Genomic DNA, 26,923 nt, shown 5'->3' on the forward strand with positions numbered 1-26,923 from the left:
GATGGCCATTTGGGTTGTTTCCAGTTTGGGATCGTTAGGAATAAGGCTGCTATGAATGTTTGCCTACAAGTCTTTGTCTGGTTATGTGCTTTCATTTCTCCTGTGTAAATACCCAGGGGTAGAATGACTCGTATGGTAAATGCATGTTTAACTTTTTAAGAGACTGCCAAGCTGTTTTCACAAGGGTCTGTAAGCAAGCATGGTGCGGCAGTGTGTGAGGGGTCCCGGCGCTCCGCATCTCGCCAACCCCAGGGCTTGGGACGGCTGGTCTCTTCCATTCGAGTCACTCTCATAAGTGTAGTGGCTTTGGCTTCCTTGAGGTGCTTAAGATCTCATGGGATGGCGATAGAGCATCACACAGCCATAGAAGGTGACAAGGAAGCTCTTCACTTCTGTTTTATGAGAGGCAGCGAGGCATATTGTTAAATGAAAAATTAAATGAAAAACTAAGCCATCAGTCAGTGTGTGTAGTGTGCTATCATTTCTTTAAGAGAAGAAAACGCAAGAGTACACCTATCTGCTTGTGTGTGTGTTATGTACATAGACCATCGATGGCAAGATGAACAAGAAACTGAATATTGATGGCCTCTGGGGAGAGGTGCCCTGATGGCCAGAGGTCAGGGGTGGAAGGAAGACTATATAAATACTTTTTGGTGCTTTTAAAATTTTGTGCCATGTGAGCGGACCACTAATTGAAAAAAGGTAGGTGAACTTAAAGAAAAAACAAAACAAAACCCAAAATCTCCTAAGATGCCAGGCATTGAAGTTCTCCTGAAGAACCAGAGCCTACATTGGGTTTGGCCCTGCAGAGGCCCCACCTTTCCCTGCTCCCAGGCAGGAGCACTGGCATGCCAAGCAGAGAAACGGGCTCGCCTCGCTCCTGGCGATGTCTGGCACCTCCCCACACGCCTCACCTGTCAGCAGCTGGTCTCTGGCCGGAGCCTGAGCCTGAGCCTCAACATAGTAGTATGCCGAGCAGTCATTTAGTCTGTGTTTGTCGAATGAATAAATGACTATTCACCCCACATTCTGTTGTCTGCCACCCAGAAAAGAAGAGCGACAGGAAGAGTGGGTATCTTCTGCGCACAGCTCCCGGCAAGCCCGTCGCACCCCTCTTCCTGCAGGGCCTCTCTGACCTCAAAGTCATGGACGGAAGCCAGGTCACCATGACAGTCCAGGTGTCAGGTCTGTGTCTGCATCTCTCCTTGGGGTATATGTAAAAACGGGCATGGTTGCAGTGTGGGCGTTGCACCCCCATATCCCACTCAGATCATCGACCCACCAGAAAGTCTGCACGGGACAGTCCGTGGACCCAAAGAAGTGGAGCCTGCTGGTCCCTCCTTTCTGCTTCCCCTGGGCAGGATTCTCTGGAGCCAAGGTCAATTCATGGTGGTCCAGAGGAAGAAGATGCCCACAGCTAGAGGGCTGGGGACTGGTGGGGAAACACAGCGGGGCCTGTGTAGCTGGAAGGTTGTGAACACTGGTGCAAAACCAGCTGATGTGAGAACTGCCCGTCCTTGGAAGAGACTCTGTTGCTCTATTAAGATTAAGGTGAGAAGATAGAAAGAGGTCCTCCTAAAACCAGGGCAGGGTGACAAGAGCTTGGGACCAGCAGCCCAGTGTGAGCTGTCACAGCTCCTAGCGGCCGGGGAGGGAAGTTCAGGCCCTCTGCTGGCACAGACTTGCTCGATGGGCTTGTGCCCAAGCATATCCAGACCATTGCTGACCAGTTCATTGCTGACCACTGTCCGTTCCCCTGACAGCCCGGAGGCCACTCTCCTGGGTTTTAGTTCTTCTTGAGCTGCAGAAGTAATAAAGATGAGCTGTGGGAGAGCCGATGGGATCCCCCTTTCAGGGATCACCATGCACCTGCCCCCAGATCAGAGGCTCTCTGCTCCCTCCTGGCCTCCACACCGCTGCTGGCTAACCCAGCAGGACAGACCCACTCTCTCTCCTTGAGAGAGCCTGACACCGCACAGCCTCCCTCGGCAACCGCTCCCGCTCCCGGGGCCTTGCTCCTCGGAGGGGCAGAGCACAGTGTTGCTGCAGGGACAGACCCTCATGGATGGCCATTGTTTTATGCCCCACCAAACTGCTCGAGAATCTACCCAGGAAAGTCGGCCAGTAAGACCTGGAAATGCTATCCACCCTGAGCTGGGTTTGGAAACTACGTGAGCTCGTGCCCATCTCTCACCCTCAGACCCAGCCTTTGTATGGTAGCAAAATGAAATGCTGATTTTTCCTTCTGGTGAAAATCGACAGAGGAGTTACTGCAAAGCCACCATGGCATTGCCTGGGGATGCATGCACTGCGTGTGGGGCGGCGCAGAGCAGGAAATGCATTTGCTTCACACCCAGGGAGCCACGTGTGTGGCTTCAACACTGCCCCCCCCCCCCCCCCCCCCGCCGCCGCCCAGGGTTACCAAGTAGTTTGAATTCTGATTTTTTTTGCTTCGATCTTTTCTAGTTTCTGCAAATCTGTTGTTAAATAATTACAATGAATATTCATTGAGCACTTTCCACATGCCAGATGCTATTCTAATCTGCTAAAGATTTTATTTATCTATTTTTGGAGAGAGAGAGAGAAGAGGAGAGCAGAGAGAGAGGGAGAGTTCCAAACAGACCCGTGTTGAGCGTGGAGCCCAGTGTGGGGCTCAATCTCATGACCTGAGCTGAAATCAAGAGTCAGACACTTCACCGACTGAGCCACCCAGGCGGCCCTCTCATCTGCTGTTCTAGTGGGCTGCTCCGGGGGACTGTATTGATTTATTCAATCCTCCCAACAAACCTGGGAAGATGTGATTAGAAGGTTTTGTGGATGGGGAAACTGAGACATAGGAAAGTTAGTATTTGGTGCAGTGGGCAAAGTTGCCACGTGACCCAGGAAAGCAGCTCCCTGACCAGTCTGCCCGCCCTGTCTCCCCAACCAGGGAATCCGCCCCCCGAGGTCATCTGGCTTCACAACGGGAATGAGATCCAGGAGTCAGAGGACTTCCACTTTGAACAGAGAGGCACTCAGCACAGCCTTTGTATCCAGGAAGTGTTCCCAGAGGACACAGGCACTTACACCTGCGAAGCCTGGAACAGTGCTGGAGAGGTCCGCACCCAGGCAGTACTGATGGTGCAAGGTGAGGCCGCCACCGGGCCGACCGGGGTAGGGACTGGCGGGGGCAGGAAATAACATGCTGCTAGAGCAGTCTCCCCAGAAGCAGTTTGGAGGTGAGGAAAGCACCTGAGCTTCCTTCGTTTCCCCCATGGTCCCTGTGCTCCCTTGGTCCCATTCCAGCCCCAGAGGCCAGCTTCCCACCTCCGTTTCAGGCTCTGGCTGAGTGGAGGCACCATTCCCTGCCTTCCAAAGTCCCTGCCTTGTCTGGGTCATTGGTGACAAGCTGCATAGAGTGCTGGGAGAGAAACCTTATGATGCACTTGATAATTAGGCAGTGACAGCTTTTCTCCCCCCCTTTATTGAAACCTGGTTAACACACGATATTACTTTGACACAGTGATCACTTTTGAGGTGAGCTGTAGCCTGTTAGGGTCCTCGCCTTTAGAGAACCTATATTTAAGAAGAGAGACCAGGTCAGGACACATAAAGCAAGCGACAGCTCTCAATTATACTCATCTCATTGTAGATCTCTAGCACCTGGCCCAGTGCGCCTGGACCTTCCGGGCTACCTGTCCCTACTTTGGGTGTACACATTCATGTCGATATTATCCTCAGAGAATATAACCCAGACAGATTCGCCTTGGGAAGGATGTGCTGTAACTGCATATTCCAGTAAACGTGATTTCTGGACAAGCTGTTATTTGGGTAACTTGTAGTCTTTGACCCTTACCACCATGGAGAGCTTAGTGGACCCTGTCTGCTGAAAGGCCTTCCTCTAATCCAACCCTCTGCCGACTTCCAGAGCCCCAGGATGGCACCCAGCCCTGGTTCATCAGCAAGCCCCGCTCACTGACTGCCTCCCTGGGCCAGACTGTCCTCATCTCCTGTGCCATCGCTGGGGACCCCTTCCCCACTGTGCACTGGCTGCGAGATGGCAAAGCCCTCTCCAAAGACTCCGGCCACTTCGAGGTGCTACAGAACGAGGACGTGTTCACCCTGGTTCTAAAGAATGTGCAGCCCTGGCACGCCGGCCAGTACGAGATCCAGCTCAAGTGAGTCTGCGTGTCCTGCTGACCTCCTTTTACCCACTACCCCACAAATTCCTACCACCTGTCAAAATTCCCACCAGGGACTAGGAAGCCAGCGGAAACACAAAATAACGTGCAGCTGGGCTTCAAGGTAAAGAAAGGGCAGGCTTGGTGCTGCCAACGAGCTTTTGTCTCTCCTGCTTAAATGCAAAGGTGTTCATTGAGCTCCTGAGCTCGGTTCCCCAGAGTCCTCTGTCTTATTACATCCTGGCTTTTGTGCCCCTGTTGTTTGGTGTGTGGAGAACATGAAGGAGGGAAGAATGGATTAAAATTGGAAAAGCAGGGGCACCTGGGTGGCTCAGTGGTTAAGCATCTGCCTTTGACTCAGGTAGTAATCCCAGGGTCCTGGGATAGAGTCCCGCATCAGGCTCACCACAGGGAGCCTGCTTCCCCCTCTGCCTGTGTCTCTGCCTCTCTCTCTCTCTCTCTCTCTCTCTCTCTCTGTGTGTGTGTGTGTCTCTCATGAGTAAATGAATAAAATCTTTTTAAAAAATTGGAAAAGCAGCAAGATCGAGGGAATGTATTAGTTACCTATTGCTGTGTAACTAATGTCCCCAAAACTGAGCAGCTTAGAACAGCAGTTGCCATCTCACAGTTTCTTTGGGTTGGGAATATGATGCAGCTTTGCCGAATGATTTTTACAGTGAGGATGTTGGCAGGGACTGTAGCCTCTGAAGGCTTGGCTGGGGCTGGAGGATCCACTTCTAAGATGGTTCACTCACAGGGCTGTTGACTGGAAGCCTCAGCTCCTTGCCATGCGGACGTCTCCCTAGAGCTGCTTGAGTGTCTTCGTGACATGGCAGCTGGCTTCCACAGACCTAATGTCTTTTGTGATCTACCCTGGAGGTCACACGCTATTACTTCTGCTACATTCTGTTTGTTGGAAGTAAGTCACTAAGGCCAATTAGGATCCATCTCTTGGAGAGAGAAGTGTCAAAGAATTTGTAGACATTTAAAACCACTGCAGAAGGTTAACTACACCCGTTCCTTTTTTTTTTTTCTTTTCCTCCTGTTTATGGTTTTCCTAGGTAATGTGGAAAGGTGAGCTCTGGGAAGGCACACTGCTTCGTTTCCAGTACCTGGAACGGTGCCTGCCCGGAGTCAGCATCGAGTGTTTGTTAAATGAAAGTGATCCAGAAATGTTCTTCTACCTTTAAAATGCTCTAAGTCTTAGTCTTAGAGTTCTATGGCCAGCCCTGGGTTGATGGAGACAGGACACCAGCCCCTAGGGTTGATGTAAGCACTGAAGGAGAGCAGTTGTCTGCAACCCGCTAACAGGAGAGTGTGTCACGTGCCAAAGATGTTTCGAGCTGTCCTGGCTCAGGTGCCTGGGCACTTTGCAAGGGGCTTGCTCTCCTGGATAAATCATTTCCCTGTACTGAGCACATCATGTTCAAGGCTCTGAGCTACATGCCAGAGCCACTGCCATGACTGAGCACTGTTCCTATAATAATAACAAACCCCAGTGCGTGCCCCACCGCTTGGGTCCTTTCTGGCCAAGTGCTTTATGCATATACCAGTTATGTTTTGCTGCATAACAAACAGCTCAAATACTTAGTGGCTTTATATATATTAAAAAAAAAAAAGGGCCATTTGTTATTTCTTGAGATTTGTTGGGAAGTTCTGCTTGGCTGAGTGAGGCTTAGCAGATCTCAGCTGAGCTAATGCCATGTCTGTAGTCGGCTGTGGCGATGGCTGTGGCGATGGCTGTGGCGATGGCTGTGGCGATGGCTGGCTGGTCCTCCGCTACCATCAGCAGTATGCACAGAACACGCCAGCAGCCTTTGCCTTACATCCAAACCAGGTATTATCAGGAAGGCAAATCTGCCTCCAGCCTAGATACAAGATACACTCTTCCTCCCCTAGGCCAGTACAAATAATAGAAACTGATGACACGGGAGACGAGAGCCTGTCTGCCTGGAAGGAGTAGTGCTGGGGGACAGTCCTCACAGTCATCGAGCCAAACACCCAAAAGGGATAATTATGCTCCATGTGTGATGTCGAGGACAATAGGGTTTAGCAAATGAGTAAAGCCTTGGCCGTTGGGGGCACGTTGAAGAGGCCAAGCAGGAGAGGGTAGGGAAGAGCAAAGCAAGGGCTGTGGGAAGTCGGCCAGGCCGGAGTGGACGTCGGCAGGCAGACTGTCTGGGCCCAGCTGGGGACAGTCATAAAACTTACACTGTCCCAGCTGGAAGGGACTTCAGAAGTTATCAAGACGACTCATCGTTCAATAACAGGGGAAACTGAGGTCTCGGGGTCACGGATTTGCTCATGACCACCCAAAAGCAAGTAGCAGAGCCCAGATTGGAACCCTCATCTCTGTCTTTTCATCGGCTTCTCTCCCATTCCGTGTTTCTCCCAAGTGCGTGGGAACTCGGGGAATCCGGGAGGTTGCGCTGGCCTCCCCGTCCACGCAGCTCTCGTCCCTGACCCCTCTCCAAAGTCCAGCCTTTTCATTCCTTTGGGTAGCTGGTGCCCTGGCCTTGGCTTTGTCCCCAGCCGAGGAGCAAGTCAGTGGAAAGTTCTCCTGGGGAGGACGTGCCAGGTCTGCCAGGGGCCCCATTCCCCTCCTGACAGAAATCAGACCTAGACTCAGCACAGAATGCCTTTCAAGGAGGGAGCTGGGGTAGCTGGGAGGAAGGGGGGGTGGGTGGTGCAGCAGGTCCCGTCTGTCCCTGCTACGGCTGTGGGTAGGTGCAGCTGGATGCCCTAGCTCTTGTCTCCTGGTCTAAAAGGAAATGTCATCAGAAAGTCAGTTCAAAATTCCAGCTAAAATATTTGAAAGTTTGGGACTTGCCAGGAAATTAGTTCTTTAAACTAATTTTGCGTGTGAAAACCCATTCCAGAGGAGGGAGATTCAGAGTGGGACAGACTCTGAAGCTTTGTAACCAGAGTGGGCTTCTTATTCAGGGCTTGGGAGGTGGGAGCAGAGAGTTTTGTTAGTTTGTAAAAGGTGCAGCCTATGGGGTCATAGTCCAGGCCTCTTTGGCAGCACCTGGGCTGGGTGTGGGGCCTCATCCTCAGCCCCAGGCCTTGCTTTGTAACCGAGGATGTAGATACAGATACCGATGGCCTCGAGGCGGGCTGGCGGGTTAGATGATCTGGTGTGTGGGTCCAAAGTCCAAGCCTTTCTGACCTTTGTAGGCTCTCAATGAACTCATGATCTGCCCTAAAGGCCCAACAGAGGTTTAAGTTTATGGCAGCAGAATTGATGACCCCCCAGATCACCCCGAGGGATGATCCAGTTACTGGGCCCACCACGGTATCCCAAGTTCTCCACCTCTGCCCCTCAGACTTCCCTAGGTGCTGCAGGTTGAGGCCTGGGGATGGGTCAAACAGCAAGCCACCTGTGCTCCCTCCTTTAGGGCAGGTGATGGAAGACAGCAGAGTCCCCTACCTGCTTCCCCACGGGGAGCTAGAGCTTACTCCAGCTCAGGGGACGGGGCGCCTCACCATTTAAAGCCTCTGAAGGGTTTGGTTGGGGTAAAGCATGGCTGTCTGGTCAGTGTCTGCTCCTGATTTTTGCACCTGAGCTGTGTTGTACCTGTAGCAGGAGGAAACTCAGCTGAGGCAATGTTGGAAAGCACTACTGGGAAAACACAGCCCTTGGCCTCCTGGCCTCCTGCCCTCCTGCTCGTCACCCTGTGCTGGAAAGAATAGCAAGGAAAGAATGGCCTGATACTGGCCAGCAGTCTGACATAAGTAGGGTGCCAGGGAGCTGGGCCTCACCTGCAAATGACCTTCCGTGTTTATTCTGCAAGTTGACCCAAAGCCCCGTGAGCCCTCTGTGCTGAGCGCTTGGGATGTCCCGAGGGGCTCTTAACCTTCCAGGGCCGGGCGCTAAGGAGGCACCTGACTGCTGCTCGTTGAGCAAAGGGACACCCACGGCGCTTAAACTGCCGAGACACCAGGCTCCCTGAGCCTTCAGTCTCTGCCCCCTGAGAGCCTGCGCCTTGACCGAGGTGGCCAGGAGGGGACCCCAACAGATGGCAGGAGGGTTGGAGGACAGCACAGAGCAACCTCTCCTTGTTTCAAACGGGTCTCCGTGCCTGGGAGTGAGCAGCACCCCCCAGCCCCCCTGCAAACCACCTACCAAGCCATGGACCTCCAGTGTCTGATGCGGACCCGGCCCTGCACAGGGAGGGCAGCCAGGCAAGCAAGGCGGACGCCCACATACGTCAGCAGGGCTGCGTGAACACATGCTCGGGTGTCTGTCCACGTGGGGGTGGCCGTGCTTGTGCACTTGTATCTGGACCTGCAGATGCAGATGCCCGCCAGGTAAGGTCCCGCATGTGTGTGTATCCATGCGTGTGGTCGATCTGCATTCACACAGAGACCTGCACACACACACACACACACACACCCCACGGTAGATTGGTACTGACGAGCAGGGCAGGGCAGTTCGGGAAGGTTAGGGTCCCGATTCAGGTAGGCCTGGGTGCCAGCCCCTTTTTCTGCCGGTTGCCTCTGCGAGTGAAGGCGAGTTGTTTAACCTTTATGAGCCTTATGTTCCTGATAACAACGGTGCTGGCTTCACAGAGAAGTCGTGAGGTGAGGGGAGATGGGTCCTGCGAGGGACCCGTCGCAGAGCTTGGCGCATCTGGGGGAGGACCTGGGCACACGTAGGCCCTGAAGTGCTGGTAAGATGGCCTTGTGGGGCGATGAGGGGGAGGCCTGGGAGCCCCGCGCTGCCCCAGACGAACTCCTGACCTCCTGGCGCCTTCCTTACCTTTACGGTGGGCCCAATAGTGCTGCGTACCTCAGTGGGGTGCTGTAGGCACAGGTGACGGACGTGAGTGGAAGGCGGAGCAAGAGTCCCCGTGGCTCTCAGCCCTGCCCTCACCCGTCCCTGTACTGAGCACGGCCCTGACCCCCCCCCCCGCCCCCCCAGCAGCCTTGGCTGCTCAGAACCGCCGGCAGAGGGCAGAGGGCAGCCGTGCGGGCTCAGAGTCCCGCTGCCCAAGGCCCCTACAGCCCCCTCCCCTCCCCGGGCACAGGGGGCCTCAGCTGGCCACGCACCGCTGGGACACTGACGTTTTATTAACGTTTTAACAGTGGGTTGAACAGTCCAGAGCTCTCCCCACCTGAAGAAAGGAGAGAAGGGGTCACCCATGCAGGAAGACACCTGTTTGATTTTTAATCCAGGAAGTTCTGATCTGAGGGCAGTAGCTGATGGGTGGGGATTGGAAGGTGTTTTTGATTTGGTGAGCAGGAGGGAGAGGGGGAGGTGGCAGCTGGGGGGCGGGGGGGGTTGGGATCCGGCCCGTGCAGAGAGGACGCAACCACCCCTGTATTGAAGGTGTGCGGAGCCAGACTCAGGGTCACGCCCAGGGCTGTGCAGGCCCCATGGAGCAGCTCCATCACACCCTGGGGGGCTTGGACTTCAGTGCGGAGTGATTGTATTTAGACTGAGTGATTGAGCTGTTTTTGTAACGTACTTAGAGAAAAGTATTCCTACTTCTGGATGTCTGTCCAAGCTGTTGTGCTGAAGATTTCCCCCTCCCCTTTTCATACAAAAGCTGAGGATAAAAAGGGAGACCAAAGTGGGGCAGATTTAGGGCCTGCCCTAAATCTAGGTCTTGTGTGGGTGTTCAGGGTCACCGCTAAGCCCGTAGCCCCCTCTTCCCTGGAGCCAGCCAGCCAGCCAGCCTCTGGCGGCCAAGTTCCTGCTTGCCCTGCCTTCCTCACAGCCCTAGACCGAGCAGGCCCTTGGCTCAGAGAGCCTCCCGAGCTGTATTGATCTCTCAAATTCTTCAGGAACCGGGTTGGCGAATGCAGTTGCCAGGTGTCCCTGATGCTACAGAGCAGCCCCACCGGAGCCCCTCTGCGGTGAGTGCCCCCAGGAGGTGCGTGGCGGGGCCCCAGGCCACCACCCACCCACTCTCCTCCTGGCCCCTGCAGGCCCAGCCCAGCGGCCCCAGATTATTTGTATCCTCCAGCTGAGGCTGCTGAGCCAAGAGAGGGAGATTGGAAGGGGGATGAGGGAGGGAGAGCTGGGGAGGAGAGGGGGGTGAATTATTATTTTTTTTTTGCACACACCCTTATAAGGCTACTGAAGTCATTACCGATGTAACAAACCAAGTAAGCAAGCAAGAGCCTCTCACCAACGTTCCCTTCTATAAACACAGCCCGGTCAGCCCCAGCCTCCCCTTCCCCCTCCCCTCTACCCTCCCTCCCTCAGGGATTTGCTCTCCCCTGACGTTTCTTTCTTACCCGGCCCCTTTTCCTCTTGCTACTCTCCTTTTTCCCTTCACTGGTTGCAGGGGGAGGGAGCCTGCCAGCTGTGAGGGCCTCTGCAGCCGGGGAGCCGGCGCTGATGGTGGTGGCGGTGACTGCTATGGGACCCTGAGGCCTGGCCGGCCAGCGAGAGGACAGGGTTGGCCAGAGGAGGAGGACGACGGCGAGGACGTGCGGGGGGTGCTGAAGAGGCGCGTGGAGACCCGGCAACATACTGAGGAGGCCATCCGCCAGCAGCAGGTGGAACAGCTGGACTTCCGTGACCTCCTGGGGAAGAAGGTGAGTACCAAGACCGTGTCAGAAGAAGACCTGAAGGAGATCCCAGCGGAGCAGATGGATTTCCGCGCCAACCTGCAGCGGCAAGTGAAGCCAAAGACTGTGTCAGAGGAAGAGAGGAAGGTGCATAGCCCTCAGCAGGTCGACTTCCGCTCGGTCCTGGCCAAAAAGGGGACTCCTAAGACCCCGGTGCCTGAGAAGGCACCTCTTCCCAAACCCGCCACCCCAGATTTCCGCTCCGTGTTAGGTAGCAAGAAAAAATTACCAGCCGAGAATGGTAGCAACAACGCTGAGGCCTTGAATGCCAAGGCAGCAGAAAGTCCCAAGGCTGTGAGCAATGCCCAGCCTTTAGGGTCCCTGAAACCTTTGGGCAATGCCAAGCCTGCTGAGACTCTAAAACCTGTGGGCAACATCAGGCCTGCTGAGACGCTGAAACCCATAGGCAACGCCAAACCTGCTGAGACCCTGAAACCCATGGGCAACGCCAAGCCTGCTGAGACGCTAAAACCCATAGGCAATGCCAAGCTTGCTGAGACCCCGAAACCCATGGGCAATGCCAAGCCTGCTGAGACCCTGAAACCCCTGGGCAACGCCAAGCCTGCTGAGACGCTGAAACCCATAAGCAACGCCAAGCCTGCTGAACCTCTGAAACCTGTGGGCAACGCCAAGCCTGCTGAGACCCCAAAACCCATAGGTAATGCCAAGCCTGCTGAGATCCTAAAACCAGCTGGGAAGGAAGAACTCAAGAAGGAGGTTAAGAATGACGTGAACTGCAAGAGGGCACAGGCAGGAGCCACAGATAATGAAAAAAGATCAGAGAACCAAGGGACAGCCCCAGCCTTCAAGGAGAAGCTGCAAGATGTCCATGTGACAGAGGGTGAGAAGCTGCTACTCCAGTGTCAGGTGTCGTCTGACCCTCCAGCCACCATCACCTGGATGCTCAATGGAAAGACACTCAAGACCACCAAGTTCATCATCCTCTCCCAAGAAGGTAACAGGGCGAGGGCCGGGAAGAAGGGGGCTCCATCAGGGCCACTGGGGGCTCCTGGAGGCTTTGGTTTGTTAACTGCCACTCACAGCCCAGAGTTGGGCTGGAATGCCCAGCCTCTGTGCCCCCTCCCTGACGGAGGGCTGTTCTGCTCAGGGCCCTTGGGCACACACTCCATCACTGGGCGGTGAGAGGTGGGCATCTGATCCTCTGGCACCCGCCCGGGTCTCGGCATCTGTCTGGCAGAGGCGCTTCATGGCAGCCCCAGCCACGGTTCCTCAGGGCAAACCTTGGGCCTGAGCTAGTGCTGCACAGCTCTGACATGGAGAGGGCTCTGTTCGCAGGCGTGAGGGAACCTGGGGGCTGGGGCTCACTGCGGTCTCTGAGCTGAGAGCTGCTTTTGCAGCAGCATTTTAGGTTTGGAGAAGGGTGTACAGCGACAGGATGGCATAGGACTGAGGTTTGGGGTCAAAACAACTTAAGTCTTGATAACAATGTGGGTTTGAAAGGATCTGTGGGGGGAAGCCAAAAACCCCAAACAGCCCCTACGGCACACACTCCTGGGCGGACAGAGCCACTCGCTTCCTAATTTGGATGAGACTTTTGTTTGCTGGTATTTCACATTCTTGGGTTGTGGGGAGAAGGGGGGGCCACTAAATCCTGACATCTGGGGCCTTTCGGGGTCTGGAGTTCTCAGATGGGCCTGTTTAGATCTAGAGAAGAGATGGGAGTGAGAGGGGCATTTTCCCTGGACCCTGAATTTGGTTTGAAATGTTTCAACCAAGCATGCCAAGCCCCTGTGGGGGCTCCAGGTTCAGCAGACTTCCCATACCCCACTCTGGTGACCTGGGCTGGAACAGAGCCTGGCCTGAGCTAGGGGCTGACACTGGTGGCTCTGGATGGGCAGCGTACAAGAGCTCCCCAGGAAGTGGCTTTTTACCCTTAAGGGGTAGAGGGCAGCAGCCAAGAAGAGGCCCAAGTGGACAGGTCCTGGGCAATCCTGATCAGCTGAGGGGTTAGAGACACCCCAGGCCATGCTACTCCCCTTTCTGTCCTCCGCACCCCCCTCTCTCCTCCTTCATCAGGCTTCCGTCCTTTCTCCTGAAACCCGAATGATGCATTTGAAGAAGGCAGTGTCCCTCTCAGCCCACAGTGAAGTTTCTCCCTTCATTCTGTAACTCAGGCAGCCAGTCTGGAACCACTGAGCATTTTGAATCTAAGTGTTAAAAGAGTAAAAGCAAAACTGGGAGAGAGAAAATGTTTTCTGCTGCTGTGTCGCTAGGAGAACTCTTTCATGTGGTCACCTCCAGATTGCTAGGGTCCTCCACACGGCATGTCATCTCCCCCACCCTCCCCCACTCCTGCTGGTTCAGCCTGCCTGTGGTCCACACCTCGTAGGCGTGGGGGATTGCCATGGTGGGGTGAGCTGTACAGGGCAGTGGACGGCACAGCCTCCCGGTCACCCCTGTGGGTCCCTCCCAGTTGGAAGGCCTTGCCTGGGAGTGTCTCCCAGGTTACCCTTTGGTGATCTGTCCAGGAAGGATAAAGGTGGATAGCCACCCGTCCTTGGGACAGATGCACGGTGTGAGGCCCCTGGCTAGGCTCACCTCAGGGAGACTGATGTTCAGACAGCTGAGGGCAGTGCCCAGAGCCACGCACCGCCCTGAGACCTGTGCGGGACCTGCAGAGCCCCTAGGAGCTGCTTATAAACAATCCCCTCAGCTGAACAATGTGAGCAGACCTCAGCCCTGGTCTCAAAACCACTCCTGAGCCATTGGACACCGGCTGCTCGTGTCCAGAGTGCCTCAAGTATGTGGTACCTGCTGTCACTCAGCATTAAAGGGCATAGAAACCGGGAAACTCCAGGATGGCCTCCCAACAGAAACCACCCCAAAGGGACCACTGAGGTCCAAATGCAAAGAAGAAGAAATGATTAAAAGAAGGCCAGCAGAGGAGGGAATAGGGAAGCACTAGGACAGGGGTGGGAAGGGGGTGTAGACACAGCCCCGGTTCCGACTTCGAAAAAATATTCTAAATATTTGTAATTTTCCTTTGAGAACTAAGAATAGCACGAATTGAACACCGCGTCCTATAGACGCTGTCTTGGGCATCTTACGCTTCTCGCTCATTCCATCCTGCCCGCCTAACAGAGAAGTGCAGTACCTGCCCGGGGCTGCACAGCCGTGCTGGTCACAGAGCGGGGATTGAACGTGAGGCCGTTGAGTTCTGACGCCTGGACCACTCCGATGTGTTACCTCTTAGCTCACTCTTGTTAGACGTCAGCACACTGGTGCAGCTGAGAGACCCCTCGTGATGCACTCAGCAGCCGCAGCGGCATCTAGCAGGGGAATGCCCATGGCTCTTAACTCCTCAGCGCTGTCGATAGTTGTCAAGAGGCCGGAAGCCTAGAGGTGCCCTCTCGGCTTGCCAAATTTCTGGTATCTTCACTGCAGAGGAGTGAGCAGGGCCAGGCTGCCTTGCCACAGTAGGGAGTACCTTGTCTTAAAATCCCAGCCCCGTTTTCTTTCCATGCCTTCTCTCTAGAGCTTCCCCCTCCAAGTCTTCAAGAGCCCGGGTTAGACACGGAGCCCCGGGAGAAAGCCTGTCCTACAGCTTTATCAGTGACCACTTCAGCAGGCCCCCCTGTGGGGAGCCGGGCCCTCTGAGAGGTGTGAGTAGATGTGCTCACCACTGATCTGGAAGGAAGGGACATGCGCTCGCAGTGATAAAACGACCCCGGCCAAGTGCTGAGATTGAGCTGGTCGGTGCAGAAGAGGGAGCTGAGTGCTGAGAATGCAGGGAAGGCTGGTGCTGAATGAGCTGGACCAGGGCTCTGGGCACTAGGCAAAGTGGAGGGGGGGTATGGTCTCCCCGGCAGGGAGGGAAGGCCTGGTCCAGGGCGCGCCGTGTCACGCTGAGGAGCTCAATTCTAAAGGCAATAGGGAGCCATCTAAGAGTTTGAAATGAGGAGCAGTGCACACAAAGCTAGGGGTTTTGAGTGACCCCGGGCCCAAAGACCAGGGAGGAGCCTACTGTGAAGGGGTTGGGGAGAAAGGGATGCAAAAGGTAGCCATGGCACACACAGGAAACATCCGGTTCCAGAAACAAGGACAGAGTTAATAGAACTTGTTACCTGGCTTGGGAGCAGGAGGCAGATAAAGAGGAGGAAGAAGCATGAGACCACTGCGTGCTGGGGTCTGGGTGACTGGGGTCTCACGTCTGCTGGCATCGATGGAAATAAGCTGATGGTTTGAGGTGGCCTGGAGGGGAAGGTGGAGCACGTGGCTAAGAGGGTCCCCCCAGTTTCGTGCTGCACTCAGCACCCTCTCTGCCCCCACTTCCCTGGCTTGGAATCCTCCTTGCTCCACTGCACTGAGCCCTGTGCTGATACTTCCTCCAAGATCAAACTTTACTTCCTCCAGGTCCCCTTGCCAGACTCTTGTCACCAGCCTTTGGCCAGGAGAGGCTCCCGTCCTCTCCTCCCCCACCAACCACATGTACACCCACATACCTACTGCTAGAGGACGCTGTGTTTGTAGGTTCAGGAGGCTTCTCTGAACGATGTACCTTGGCGAGGGCTTGTAGCCTTCAGGGCCCCCCCCCCCGAAACATGGTCATGTCACCCCATTTAGCACCGAGGAGAGCAGAAGAGGTGTGACAGGAGTCCGCTGGAGTTGACTGCTAATTCTTGAATGACTTGTGGAGGTCCCCTTTCCCCTTTCCTGTATTCCCCAGAGCTTCAGAGTAGATGGTGTCCACTTAACAGCAGCCGGGCCTGCCCTCCAGGCCTGAGGGGAGACTGCACCGTGCCCCCCACCCCCTTTGGCCTCGGCCTCGTGAGGAGCGGGAGGGATGGCCCGTGAGCCAAGGCGAGCTCTGTGCTTTCATCTTCATGCCCTGTTTCCTGTCCCCAGGCCAGGCTTCTCTCCCAATCTAATCAGGAGAATTCATTTTTGTTGCTGTTGTCAACCGATGATTCATTTTTAATCACCTTTCATGCGGGAGCTTGCAAGGGCTTTTTAAAAACCCACATAAGTTCATTCTACAAAACACTAGGATCTATGCATCCCCTGCCACGTGCAAGGCAGTATCGTGTCCGCACGATCCGCCCGGAGAACTCTGCGGTAGGAACTTTTTTCTTTTAGCAACTATATAGCCTGCTTCGACCGTCGGTTATATGTGACTACGTGTTGGTGACTTTCTCTTGCATAGATCTTTCGGTCACCTGCTTGGAAATGTGCCTTGGTCATTCTCAGAATGGCAGATATATATATATATATATATTTGGACTTGTTGTTGTTGTTGTTGTTGTTGTTGTTGTTTTTACCATGGCTGCATTCCAGGCTCAGGAAAAACATTCATAATAGACCGAGTCACTGCCCTCTGAGAACCAGTGTGGGAGACAAGCGTGTCTCAGCGGTGGCCTTGGGAGACGTGCTCTGATAAACTCAGGGCATGGAAGAGCATCATGGGGATGCTTATGGGTGACAGGGAAGGCACCGACCCGGAGGAGGTGACCTGGGGCTCAGCTATCCTGTCCAGACAGCCAAGGGGACCAGGTCAGGGAGGCACTGCTCATTGAGGGCATCCTCCGAGTGCAGCCTCCAGGGCTTTGGGTCCCCCCCACCCACCCTGCACTCCCCTCTCATCCTGCCCTCTTCCCACACTCTTGGAGCAAGATAGGGGATCTTCAGACTCCATGGCCCTGAGGGGCTCTCCCAGGGGCAGTTCTAGCCGAGCCAGTTGTTGGATCCTTCTGTGGTGACTGCTCCCATCCCCCTCACCTCCCTCTCAAAATTCCCCACCAGGCCGAGGCTTCTCAAAAAAAAAAAACCTCTGGGAAACGGTTTTTCTTCTGGAGGTCAGGAATAAGCTGTCCCACAGGAAATACCAGATTCTTCAATCTGGGCTAGCAGGGCCTCCAGGCCTGCCTGGGAGCCCTCCCCCAGCCCACGCACATGGCCAGGGGTCCTGGCTTGGGGCGGGCTTGAAGGGCTGCTTGCTCTGCTGCTTTCCTGGGTGAGGGGGTGCGGGCTGTGGTCTAAATGCCCCACTCCTCCTGGTGGGCTCCCCACAGTCTCTGCGGTTTGTGCCATTTGGGCTGAGGGCTGAAGGCAGTGGGGGTAGGGGCTGGGGGACCATCAGGAATTCGAGCAGGATGTTCACTGGCAGTGGGGTCTCTGCTCACAGCCTTAGCCTCTCACTGAAGGGAAGTGGCAAGAGGGGCTGTGTTTCCTCTGAGCCTCAAATTCGGGAGCCAGAGGTCATCTTAGCATCTTCCTGCCCTCCCAGATGAGTGGAAGGTTCTCTCTAGAGAGGACAGTTCCCCTCAATCCCAGATCCCTGTGCTCACGGCCTCACTCTCTTGGTGGATTTTCCTAAAAGTCCAGCCTGAGTCCTTTCTGGTTCAGTTTCTGCAAAGTCTGTCTCCGAAGGACAGCGGGCAGAGATCGAGACCCGTTGCCCTCCCCGTGGGAGAATGTAGGGAGGCCTTCCTGGAGAGAGAGGCGCTGTGTGAGCAGGAGGGAGGTGGTCGGCAGGACTAAGTTTCCCTGTTTAGGACATGACGCAGGTGCCAGGAGGCAAAGGCAACCATTGTGCCTCTGCCTTCCCTTCCAGCCTTAGCGAGGTTCTCTGAATACCCTTGTACCTGTTGTTCAGGTCTGCGGACCTGCCTAGTGGGGGTGAGGGTACTTTTTGAGGTCAAAGGCCCTTTGGGACCACTGCCTGGGGACCTCCCTCCTGGCCATGCTGCTCCCCACGAAGGCCTGGGGTGCACACAGCTCTGCCCACCCAAGGCCAAGGAGCCATTGGCTTGGGGAGCGGGAGGTGAGGGGGGTGAGGTAGCCGAAGCCAGTGGCTCCAGGCGGCAGGATGCACATGGCCCTGGCTCTGTCCTCTTCCTTGTGTGATGACTGCTGCCCTGACAACGGGGGCAGCTTTGGGCAAGGCGCCATGCTGTTGGCTTGTTTGTGTGTCTGAAGGCAGGAACCTGGGTGCCACTGCCCTCCTGCCTGGCCCAGCCGTCCCAGCCCTCAGCTGGCCTCTTCCACACCCCAAGGGAAATCCCCCAAGGGGATACCCCAGAGAAGTAACCAGACCTGGGATGAGAGGGCTAGGGTGAGCAAGAACCAGAACCCCGATCCTGTGCATGCCCAGCCTGACTCCTCCTTCCCCCAACCAGGTCAGAAAATGTGTGCTGGGGGTGGAGAGATCCATGGGGAGAGAAAGCCATCTCCATCCATCTCTGAGGTGACGCAAAGACCCTGCACTGAAGGGAGGCAGCCCCAAAGTGCCCTTCTCCCAGCCTAGTGCCCCTCGTTGGCCATGCTTCTCAGCTCAGATACCATTCCTGAGAAGCCAGCCCCAGGATCCCAGGCTATAGCTACCCTCTCGTCCCAGCAGACCTTCCCACGGGCCAGTGTCCCTGCTGGACATGGACTCCTGCCCTCCCTCACCCCCCCTCTTTGTTCAGAACTCCCTTTCCTAAGATGCATTCCCAGAATAATTGCTATAAGCTGGGTGGGGCTTCCTCACCTGCCCCTGTTCCTTTCTTTCTTTCTTTCTTTTTTTTTTTTTTTTAAGATTTTATTTATTTATTCTTGAGAGAGAGAGAGAGAGAGGCAGAGACATAGGCAGAGGGAGAAGCAGGCTCCCTGCAGGGAGCCCGATGTGGGACTCGACCCCGGGTCTCCAGGATCACACCCTGGGCCCAAAGCAGGCACTCAACCGCTGAGCCACCCAGGCATCCCACCTGCCCCTTTTCCTAACACGGGTCTGTGAACCCCCATCTGGCTCTACTGCTTATCTCTCTTGGTGACATCCCAGTGTGCAGGCCCAAGGGTCCATCGTATTGGATGTTCTCCAAGGGCAGAGACTATTCCACCCTCTTCTTCTGTATCTTCCCATTATGTCCCCATAAGAGAGCTCACTGGGAGGTGGGAAGGGGGGTACCAGGAAGGGACATATTTAGGGATCAGGTATTTTGGACCCGGGTGATCAGCAAAAAGAACCCTGCCTTTGGTAGGGAGAGAAGGTTGGTTCCCACAGGACGGCTGACTTCCGGGCTTCCACACGCTGCCCGGGTGAGTAGCACTCCTCTGCCAAGTTCCAGGTGCTGGGACAGGTACTGGGCTTCTACCAATACCCGTCACTCAACCGTTCTCCCTCTCCCTTCCAGGCTCACTGTGCTCCCTGTCCATCGAGAAGGCCCTGCCCGAGGACAGAGGCTTCTACAAGTGCATAGCTAAGAATGGCGCCGGCCAGGCTGAGTGCTCCTGCCAAGTCACCGTGGACGGTAGGTCACGCCCACCCATCACTGCCACGCACAGAGCCCTGCTTCTGAGCCCTTCCCTTGCCAGCCCTACCTAAACAGAACTGCATCTGAGACGGCCATCCCGACCCGAGGCATTCGTTCTGTGGGTGTCAAGCCATCGTTTGCAAAGAATGGGACAGCAAGGAACACGGGAGGTCAACCTGATGGCCCTGTGCGACCTTGCAGCCCTGCCCTCGGCCGACAGGAGGGGCTGCTCACCTTGGTGTCCCCACCGCCCCCAGTCCTGACCCCCCCACCTGCAGAACCTTGCTGAGCAGGGAAGCCAGGCTCAGGGCAGGAGAAGACACGCCCACAGGAAAATGACTACGTAGTATTTCACAAACACACTGAGACAAACAAGTGTCAGTGCTGGCAGGTCAGGCCTGTGTGAGGACGGAGTAGCGGGAGGTCCGTGTGGGGACACTTCCTCGAGGAGGTGAGTTGGGGCCGCGCCTTGGGGCCGAGTGATCATAAGACAGCAGGGGGAGAGGAAGACACCCGTGGGGGCAAAGGGCTGCCAGGCCTGAGTGGGGTTTCCAATGAGGAAAGGGTGAGGCCAGGCTCGTCCGTGACTCTCCTTTCTCTCCTCCGGGTGACCTTTAGCTTTAGAGCCTGAGAAGTGGAACAAGCCTTGGGATGATCTTAGGCTACCGTCCTGGCTTTAAAGGGTAGGAGACTAAGGCCGCTGAGAAGGAACGCGTCCTGCGGAGGCTCCCGGGCCCACAGGGCCAGGCCAGAGCCAGAAGCCCATCCTGGGGCTTACAAATCCAGAGCCCTCTCTTGTCTCCTCTAAAAAGGTAGTGAGTGTGGGGGAAGTAATGCCTTGCCCTTGAAATGCCTGGGTAGGAACTACTAGTGACACGTGAAAAACTAGTGACCAAATAAGGCAACTCAAAGACCAGCTTTGTTGTTCTTCGGACTCCTGAGCATGATCACTCGGGTTATGGAGTCCCAACCCGTTTCGCTGCCGCTCCGCAAGGTGCGGAACCGTGGTCCATTCTCGGTTTTTATGATCTGATTTCCTGATCAGAAGAACGGAGATCTGGGATATATTAGGAAGGCGAGAAAAAAAAAAAAAAAAAAAAGAATCTTTTTATTTTATTTATTTATTTATTTTTAAGAAAAAGAGCCTTGAGGGGCACCTGAGTGGCTCAGCGGTTGAGCATCTGCCTTGGGCTCAGGGTGTGATCCCAGGATCCTGAATTGAGTCCCACATCGGGCTCCCTGCAGGGAGCCTGATTCTCCCTCTGCCTAGGTCTCTGCCTCGTCTCTCTGTGTCTCTCATGAATAAATAAATCTTAAAAAAAAAAAAAAGAAAGAAAGAAAGAAAAGAAAAGAAAAGAAAAAGAGCCTTGAAAAGAGAAGTCTAAAAAAAAAAAAACAAAAAACAAAAAATACAGCGGCAAAATGAATGAAATTGTCAATAGCCGGCAGCAAAGCTGAAATGGTAGAGTGTATTGTGTGTGTCTCCCCGGGGTGCTGTGAACGTGTGTCACCAGGAATCTGGGACTAAGGGGCAGATCTGATAAGTCAGCGTACGGTGTGCTCAGAGCAGGGCTCGAAACTCGTGTTTGGGGCTCTAGGTAGGAGCTGCTGCTGTCAAGGACTCCCGTGTGTGACCCGGGCTGTCACTCACCCAGGTCAGATTCCTGCTTTTTTTCAATACAGGTGCTGCAGTTAAAAAAAAAAAAAAAAAGTGTTTCTGGGAACTTGACCCCAAAAGCCATTTCTAACAGCCCATACTTGGGACCTGTGCTGCATGCAGCCAATCTAGAAGGAAGCCCAGCCTGCTAATGAGGATATCTGCCTTTGGAATCTCTGGCCTCTTTGGGTCCTTATTTACATGGGTAGCTTTTTGACATGATAGCAATTCATTCTTCTTATCTGCAAAAATGTCAGCACCTTTTTGAGAAACAGCTAATGTTTTATTTTTAAAACCAACATAAGAGAGGGAGAGACACCAGAGATCTCTCTGCACCATGTGAAGTTCTAGCAAAGCAGCCATCTATAGACCAGCAAGAGAGCTTTTGCCAGAAGCTGAATTTTCTAGCACCTTAATCATGGACTTTCAGCCTCCAGAACCATGAGAAAATAAATTTTTGTGGTGTAAGCTAAAAAAAAAAAAAGACTTTGCTTTCAAAATAAAATTTTCTTTTTCCTTATAGAATACATTTGGGATTTTGGGTTTTTTTTTTTTTTTGTTTTGTTTTTTTAAGGTTTGGGGAATTCTTTCTGCAACTTATGGGATTTTTTTTTTTTTTTTTTTTTTTGCCTATAAATTTGTCTCCTCCTACTAGATTCCCTTGTACTCTCTGCTAATCTTGATCAACATTATTTATTTCTGGTTTGGCCTAGGGCTACAGTCTAGGAGCTGGGTCAGAGGAGAAGAGCTAGCAAAGGGAGCGGAGGGAGAGCAGATGAGATAACAGGACTGACTCTCAGTGCATTGGTTTTCGTTTTTCAAAGAGAAGAAGGGCAGCCCCCTTCACACCCACTCTTTTCCCTGTTTGCTAGACTTGGACATCTATTTGTGTCCTGCATGCGGGTGGCTTTCTTGCCATACGAGCTATCTCTAGAGAAAGGACGGCAGTTTCCCTAACTGCTCCCCTGACACCTTGCGGCACCCTTTCCCCTCCTGGGCTCCCCTTAGCCGGACTGGTCTCCTTTCCTTGTTCCACCCCCTGATCCTCCCAGCTCTCCTCACTCCCCAAGGCGATCCAGAACTTAAAGATCTGGGGGTGGGGATGGGGTGCAGTCCACGTACCCTTTGAAATTATTTGCAGAATTTTGTGTGTTTGTGGATTAGAGCATTTTTCTGAAGACAGAGTCCATAGTTTTACATCAAATTCTGAGAAGAAGTCATGAATTATAGTATCTGGACGAACTGCTTGCCCTGAGAAGTAACCATCACTGATTTTGCAAGTTCATTCATGCTGTGGGGTCTCCCTAGCTCTCTCCAGCTCCAGCTCCCTGCGCAACCTCTGGATGGGACTGCATCCCTCCCGAGGGACCAGGGGGTCCCTCTCAACTAGGGGTGGGGCCTGTAGCTCATGCTGACGTCACACCGGCCCTGCCCCTGCAGTCATTAGCTCCCACTCACACAGCCTGTGCCAAACACCGTTAAGACTATACATCTGTGACCAATGCAGTGATACACTTCAGGACCTCACCAAAATGACGTTGGCTCATCGGCCTTTCTGTAGTAGCCACACTCCTGTTTTTCCCCACCAGTCGTAAAGACAGAGGGAGGTGGCCTTTATAATCCAGCACACCTGGCTATTTTAATCATGCCACGTGGGTCTTTACCCTGAGAAAGAAAGGTGCTCTTTTGCACTTTCTTCCTTCTGGCCATACCCCTGTTCCTTCCAAGTACAGCAGAAGGCCAGTGACAACTTGTACCCAAAAAAAGCCCCTGAAGCCCAGAGTGGATAAGGAAAACTCACCCGGGGGGGGGGGGGGGGGGAGGGGACAAAAGCTGATCAAGGTTTGCTGTGGCCAGAGACTCTTGTGCATTCTCAGTTTATTCAACAGCGGCGTAGATTATCTCTCAGTGGGGAAACTGAGGCTCGGCAAGGTTCAGCAGCCTTCCGAGGCCACGCAGACGGTTCATAGGAGAGTTTCAGGGTGTCTCTGATTCCAAAGCCCAAGCCCTTGGAACCACTGCGCACAGGGAGTTAGAATGAGAGTTACCCTGGCAGGACTCCCACCTGCATGTGTCTGGTTCTGAAGCCTGCCCTTTCCATGACCTGGCATGGCCTCTCTGTCTAGCGAATAACATGGCACTGTCCACTCCCCCAGAGATCCTGGTCTCCCTTAGCAATAGCCCTTCCTGCTGGGAAGTCCTTCCACACATCTGGCCTGAGTGACCCATTCCCTCTCATTCAGACCTGGGTGAAAGGTGGGGAAACAAAACTCTTTGTAGGCCAAAATCCCAAGACATGGCAACTTGGGCTGTCTTCCGCAACCACGCTGGCTAGGGCACCTGGCCTCAGCTACCAGTGAGATCAAGGGCTTTGTGACCAGGGAGGATCGTGCATGTGTGTGGCAGGAGGCGGCGCTCCAGTGGGCACATCCCTGCTGTCATTCATCCCGGTGCCAGGCACTGCTTTGGGGGCTGGATTAAAAGCAGTGAACAAAGCAGAAGTTCCTATTTTTGAGGACTTTAGAGTCTAGTGGGAGGAGACAGTAATCCAGATGAACAGATGTATCATATGATCTCTAGCAGTATCAGGTGCTACAAAGGAAGCAAAGTAGGGGATATGGTAGGGAATGTGACTGTTGGAGAGGGTGGTTGGGAGGCCTCTCTGAGGAAGTGACATTGGAACAGGTGCCTGAGGAAGCGAAGAGTCTGGGAGAAAGAGGGGAGAGGGGGAGGGTGAGAAGAAAGCTCTGAGCAGAGACCATGCCTGAAGCATTCCCAGAAGAAGGAAGGCCAGGGGGTGCTGAGCCATGAGCAGGGGGGTGAAGTGGCGGGAAGTGAGGTGAGATGGACCAGCAGCCAGATCTTCAAGGCGGTAGGCTGTGACAGGGAGGCCACATTGTGTTCCAGGTGTGGTGGGCCAACTCTGGACCTTGTGAACGATCACTCAGGTGACCACAGGGACCAGACCAGGATGGGTAACAGGGAGATCAAGGGTGGTTGCTGTGATGGCCCAGGCAAGAGTGGATGTTGGCTTAGACTCCATGGAAGAGGTGGGAAGCCATCAGATTCGTAATCTATTCTCACAGTAGAGCTGATAGGATTTGTCCATGAATTGGAAATGGAGAGAGAGAAAGGAAAGTCAGAGGTAACTTAGTTTTCAGGGAGGGAGCACAGATCAACAGTGCTACTACTGTCTGGATGGGCATATAGGGGGCGGGGGCAGTCAAGAATTTTGCACCTGTGAAGTTCAAGTTGCCCATTAGACATCCAGGCAGGCATTTCAATGAACCTGGAGTTGAGTAAGGAGGTCAGAGTTGGAAGCCGGATATGGGGAGCCATCCACATAAGAGGCCATTGAATGTCCTGGGTTTGAATGAGGTCCCTAGGGTGGATGTGGATGGAGGCGGGAGGAGGAAAAGCAGGACAGGACAGAGGTCTGCAAAGGAGACGGAGAAGGAAGTGGGACAGGAAGAAATCCAGGAGAGAGGGGTGGTCCAGAGGCCAAATAGTGGCCATTTCATTGAAAAAGGAATGATGGGATCAGTGTGTCAGATGCTGCTAGATGAGTCTAATCATTGGCCAGTGGGTTTGGCAACTCAGGGTGATTCATCATTGTGACAAGGGGGTTTTGCAGGGTGATAGTAAAAAAAAAAAAAAAAAAAAAAAAAGCCTGCATTGAGTCGCGTAGGGGCTGAGGGCCTGCTGAAGTCCATGCAGCTAATAATGAGCTGGGTGGGAATTGAATTTAAACATGAGCCTTGGTGCCTAACTACCATGCTTCATTGCCATCATGACCATCGGGCCCCTCTGACGGGGACTGAGCTGATTGTGACGCCCCCTTCTTTGGTTGGCCTGGGCCCTGCCATAGTAACAAGGCTACCTCCACTTTCACATTTGTCCTTCCTGTCATCGCAGGCAGCTAACATGCATTAGATGGAACTAAATAAAATTGCTCCTCCACTAGGCCCAAGACACTTGAATATTGGCGAAGGGTATGGTTCAACCTGAAACCAGCAGACGAAGTGCTTAGCATCATGCCGGGCAGGGACTAAGGAACCCAGTAAATGCCCGCTGTTACTTCATATCTCGGTCCCTCTGTTGGTGTGAGTGTGATTCCTGTTTTCTGGGTGAAGGTCAGGCTCAAAGGAGTTCAGGGAGCTTGGCCAAGGACTCACAGGCCCCAAACAGCAAAGCCAGAAAGGAGCTGGTCTCCTCCTGGAACGCCCTGTCTTCTCATTGTGCCAGCCCCTCTGGCCTGCCCCATCACGGGGAGCTCCTGGAAGCTTGGACCCCCTCCTAGAAGTCTCCCAACACCTCGTTCCCCCTGCCTTAGGCTTATATATAAGGGAATCAACCTCTTGGAGAAGACAGAAGCAAAAATGCTGCCCTGAAGGGCTGGATCCTGAGCTAGCCCAGGAGTGGAAGGGGTGAGGTGTTGCCCATATAAGGACACGTTTTCCACTCTATGCAGAGGCCCCCTACCTCTCCATCCTTCCATCTTCCTCCCCCATCTTTCTTTGGGGGCACAACCAGGCCAGCAATGGACTCCAGCCCTGGGGCCCAGATCTAGAAATGGAGTTCAGTTTCATCACAACCTGGTTAAAATAGAAAATGCAAGCTGCTCTTAGACTTGTATTACTATTATTTTTATCCCCTGGGCATCGTGCAAGTGCAAAGCTGGTTCTGATTAAGCGCACAGTCCTTCCAGCCCACTCCTTGCTGCAGTTCTCATGGAAGGCTGGTGGCCTGTGGTGTGTGCACAGCCCCCACGGGGCGGGAGGCCTACAGAGGGAAGAAGAGGCCAGCGCCCCCACTTCCCCCCCCTACCCGGGGGACTCCAAGTCTGGGGTGTGCCTGGTTTGAAAGGGAGACTTGAGCCCCTTTCCTCGTGCTCAGATGGAAAGATAAAGTGCACAGAACTTTTAAAAACAAAGCTCAAAGCACATGGCGGGGTAGCACACTCACACGTCAGTGTAAAGGCAGAGTCCAGAAGCTGAGGACAGATGTGGAGGCAGGCAGGGGCTGGTCAGCCAGGGCTCTTTGAAGGTGCAGCAATTTAAAGCAGATTTGGAGGGAGGCGAGGATATTTGGTGGACATGAGGGATGAGCTGATAGGTAAATGGTCATTTTTCTCTTCCTCGCACCCCCCCCCCCCGGCCCCAGCACTACTGGATGCATTCTCTCCCTTGGGCCTTTTCACACTGTGCAGTAGAGGGAATAAGCCTCATTTCCTTTGTACAGATGTGGAAAATAGAGACCCAGAGCAGTTGAAATGATCTGCTCATGATCCCAAGGTTGCTGATGACAAAGCCAAAACTAGAACCCACCTCTCTGGGTCTCTACTCTCAGGATGCTTGGAAGCGAAGGCCCACACAACCCCGAGAGGAGAGAAGGGATCTCAGTCCCCATGTCCCTTTAGGAACCCAGGAGAACCAGCTCTCAGCCTTTGCTGGCTTATGCCTCGAGTGACACATCAGTTAAACAACAACAACTACCCTGATCCTTCTTTATCTCCCTCCTGTGATGTCCCAGAACTCGCCAGAAGAAAGACAGGCAGACAGCGTTCAAGCCAGAGAGCACAGAACTCTGTACACACTTGGCTCTCTCCTCCTCTTCCTTTAAAAAGGGGAAAACAAACACATGTTGGGGCGGGTTGCCTGTTGGGTTTTGAAAGAAGGAAAGAAGGGGGAGTCCTAACGAGGGAGCCCTAGACTTACCCTATGTCCTGCTTTATGGCATCCTGACCCCCCCTCAAACATCAAGGAAAGCACCAATCTGTGTTCCTGTCTCTTAGAATAGTCTCCCACCCCCCTCCCTGTGCCTCACCCCCACTCTAGACCCATGTGCACATACACACATATGCACAGATACACACATATGCACATATGTACACACACAGCCTGAGGAGGGTGGGAGTGACATACTCAAGTCATCTGTGGGGCATCTGGATATCGACACCCAGGCCCCTAACTAGACCGATTCAACCGGGATCTGGGGAGTGCGATACCTGGGTACAGGCGCTGCTGATGGGCAGCCAATGTTGAGAACCACAGAGCTTGACAAATAGGTACTGAGGCTTTTTCTGCAGCTGAGAATGACCGTCAGGCCTGGGAAGAGTACCCAGTGCGAAGAAGTGAAATCATCCCCGCCCCTTGGGACTTTTTGTTCCCCCATCCGTATCCATGTGGAGCGTGGGGTGGGGGCAGCCCACAGAGGAGACAGGACACAGGCAGTGTCAGCTATGGAAGGTGGGGACCCCTGACTCACCCTCT

At 54.0% G+C, this 26,923-nt stretch overlaps 1 protein-coding gene across 10 annotated transcripts in view; it reads left to right on the forward strand.

Annotated features, from left to right (window-relative positions):
• Positions 1-26,923, forward strand: part of MYLK (myosin light chain kinase) — a 203,680-nt gene that overhangs the window by 110,869 nt on the left and 65,888 nt on the right. For 4 of the 10 annotated variants that reach the window (XM_072811851.1, XM_072811849.1, XM_072811848.1 and 1 more), the window contains 6 exons: positions 1,048-1,185; positions 2,930-3,127; positions 3,908-4,157; positions 9,951-10,022; positions 10,457-11,697; positions 18,875-18,991. In XM_072811851.1, the coding sequence (XP_072667952.1) occupies positions 1,048-1,185; positions 2,930-3,127; positions 3,908-4,157; positions 9,951-10,022; positions 10,457-11,697; positions 18,875-18,991 (2,016 nt within the window). Of the gene's footprint in view, positions 1-1,047; positions 1,186-2,929; positions 3,128-3,907; positions 4,158-8,439; positions 8,472-9,350; positions 9,398-9,950; positions 10,023-10,456; positions 11,698-18,874; positions 18,992-19,358; positions 19,446-26,923 lie in introns of those variants that run through there. The other 6 variants (XM_072811854.1, XM_072811855.1, XM_072811853.1 and 3 more) reach the window with 5 other exon arrangements.

The sequence above is a fragment of the Canis lupus genome, chromosome 35 (assembly GCF_048164855.1).
Source record: "Canis lupus baileyi chromosome 35, mCanLup2.hap1, whole genome shotgun sequence".
Lineage (NCBI taxonomy): Eukaryota > Metazoa > Chordata > Mammalia > Carnivora > Canidae > Canis > Canis lupus.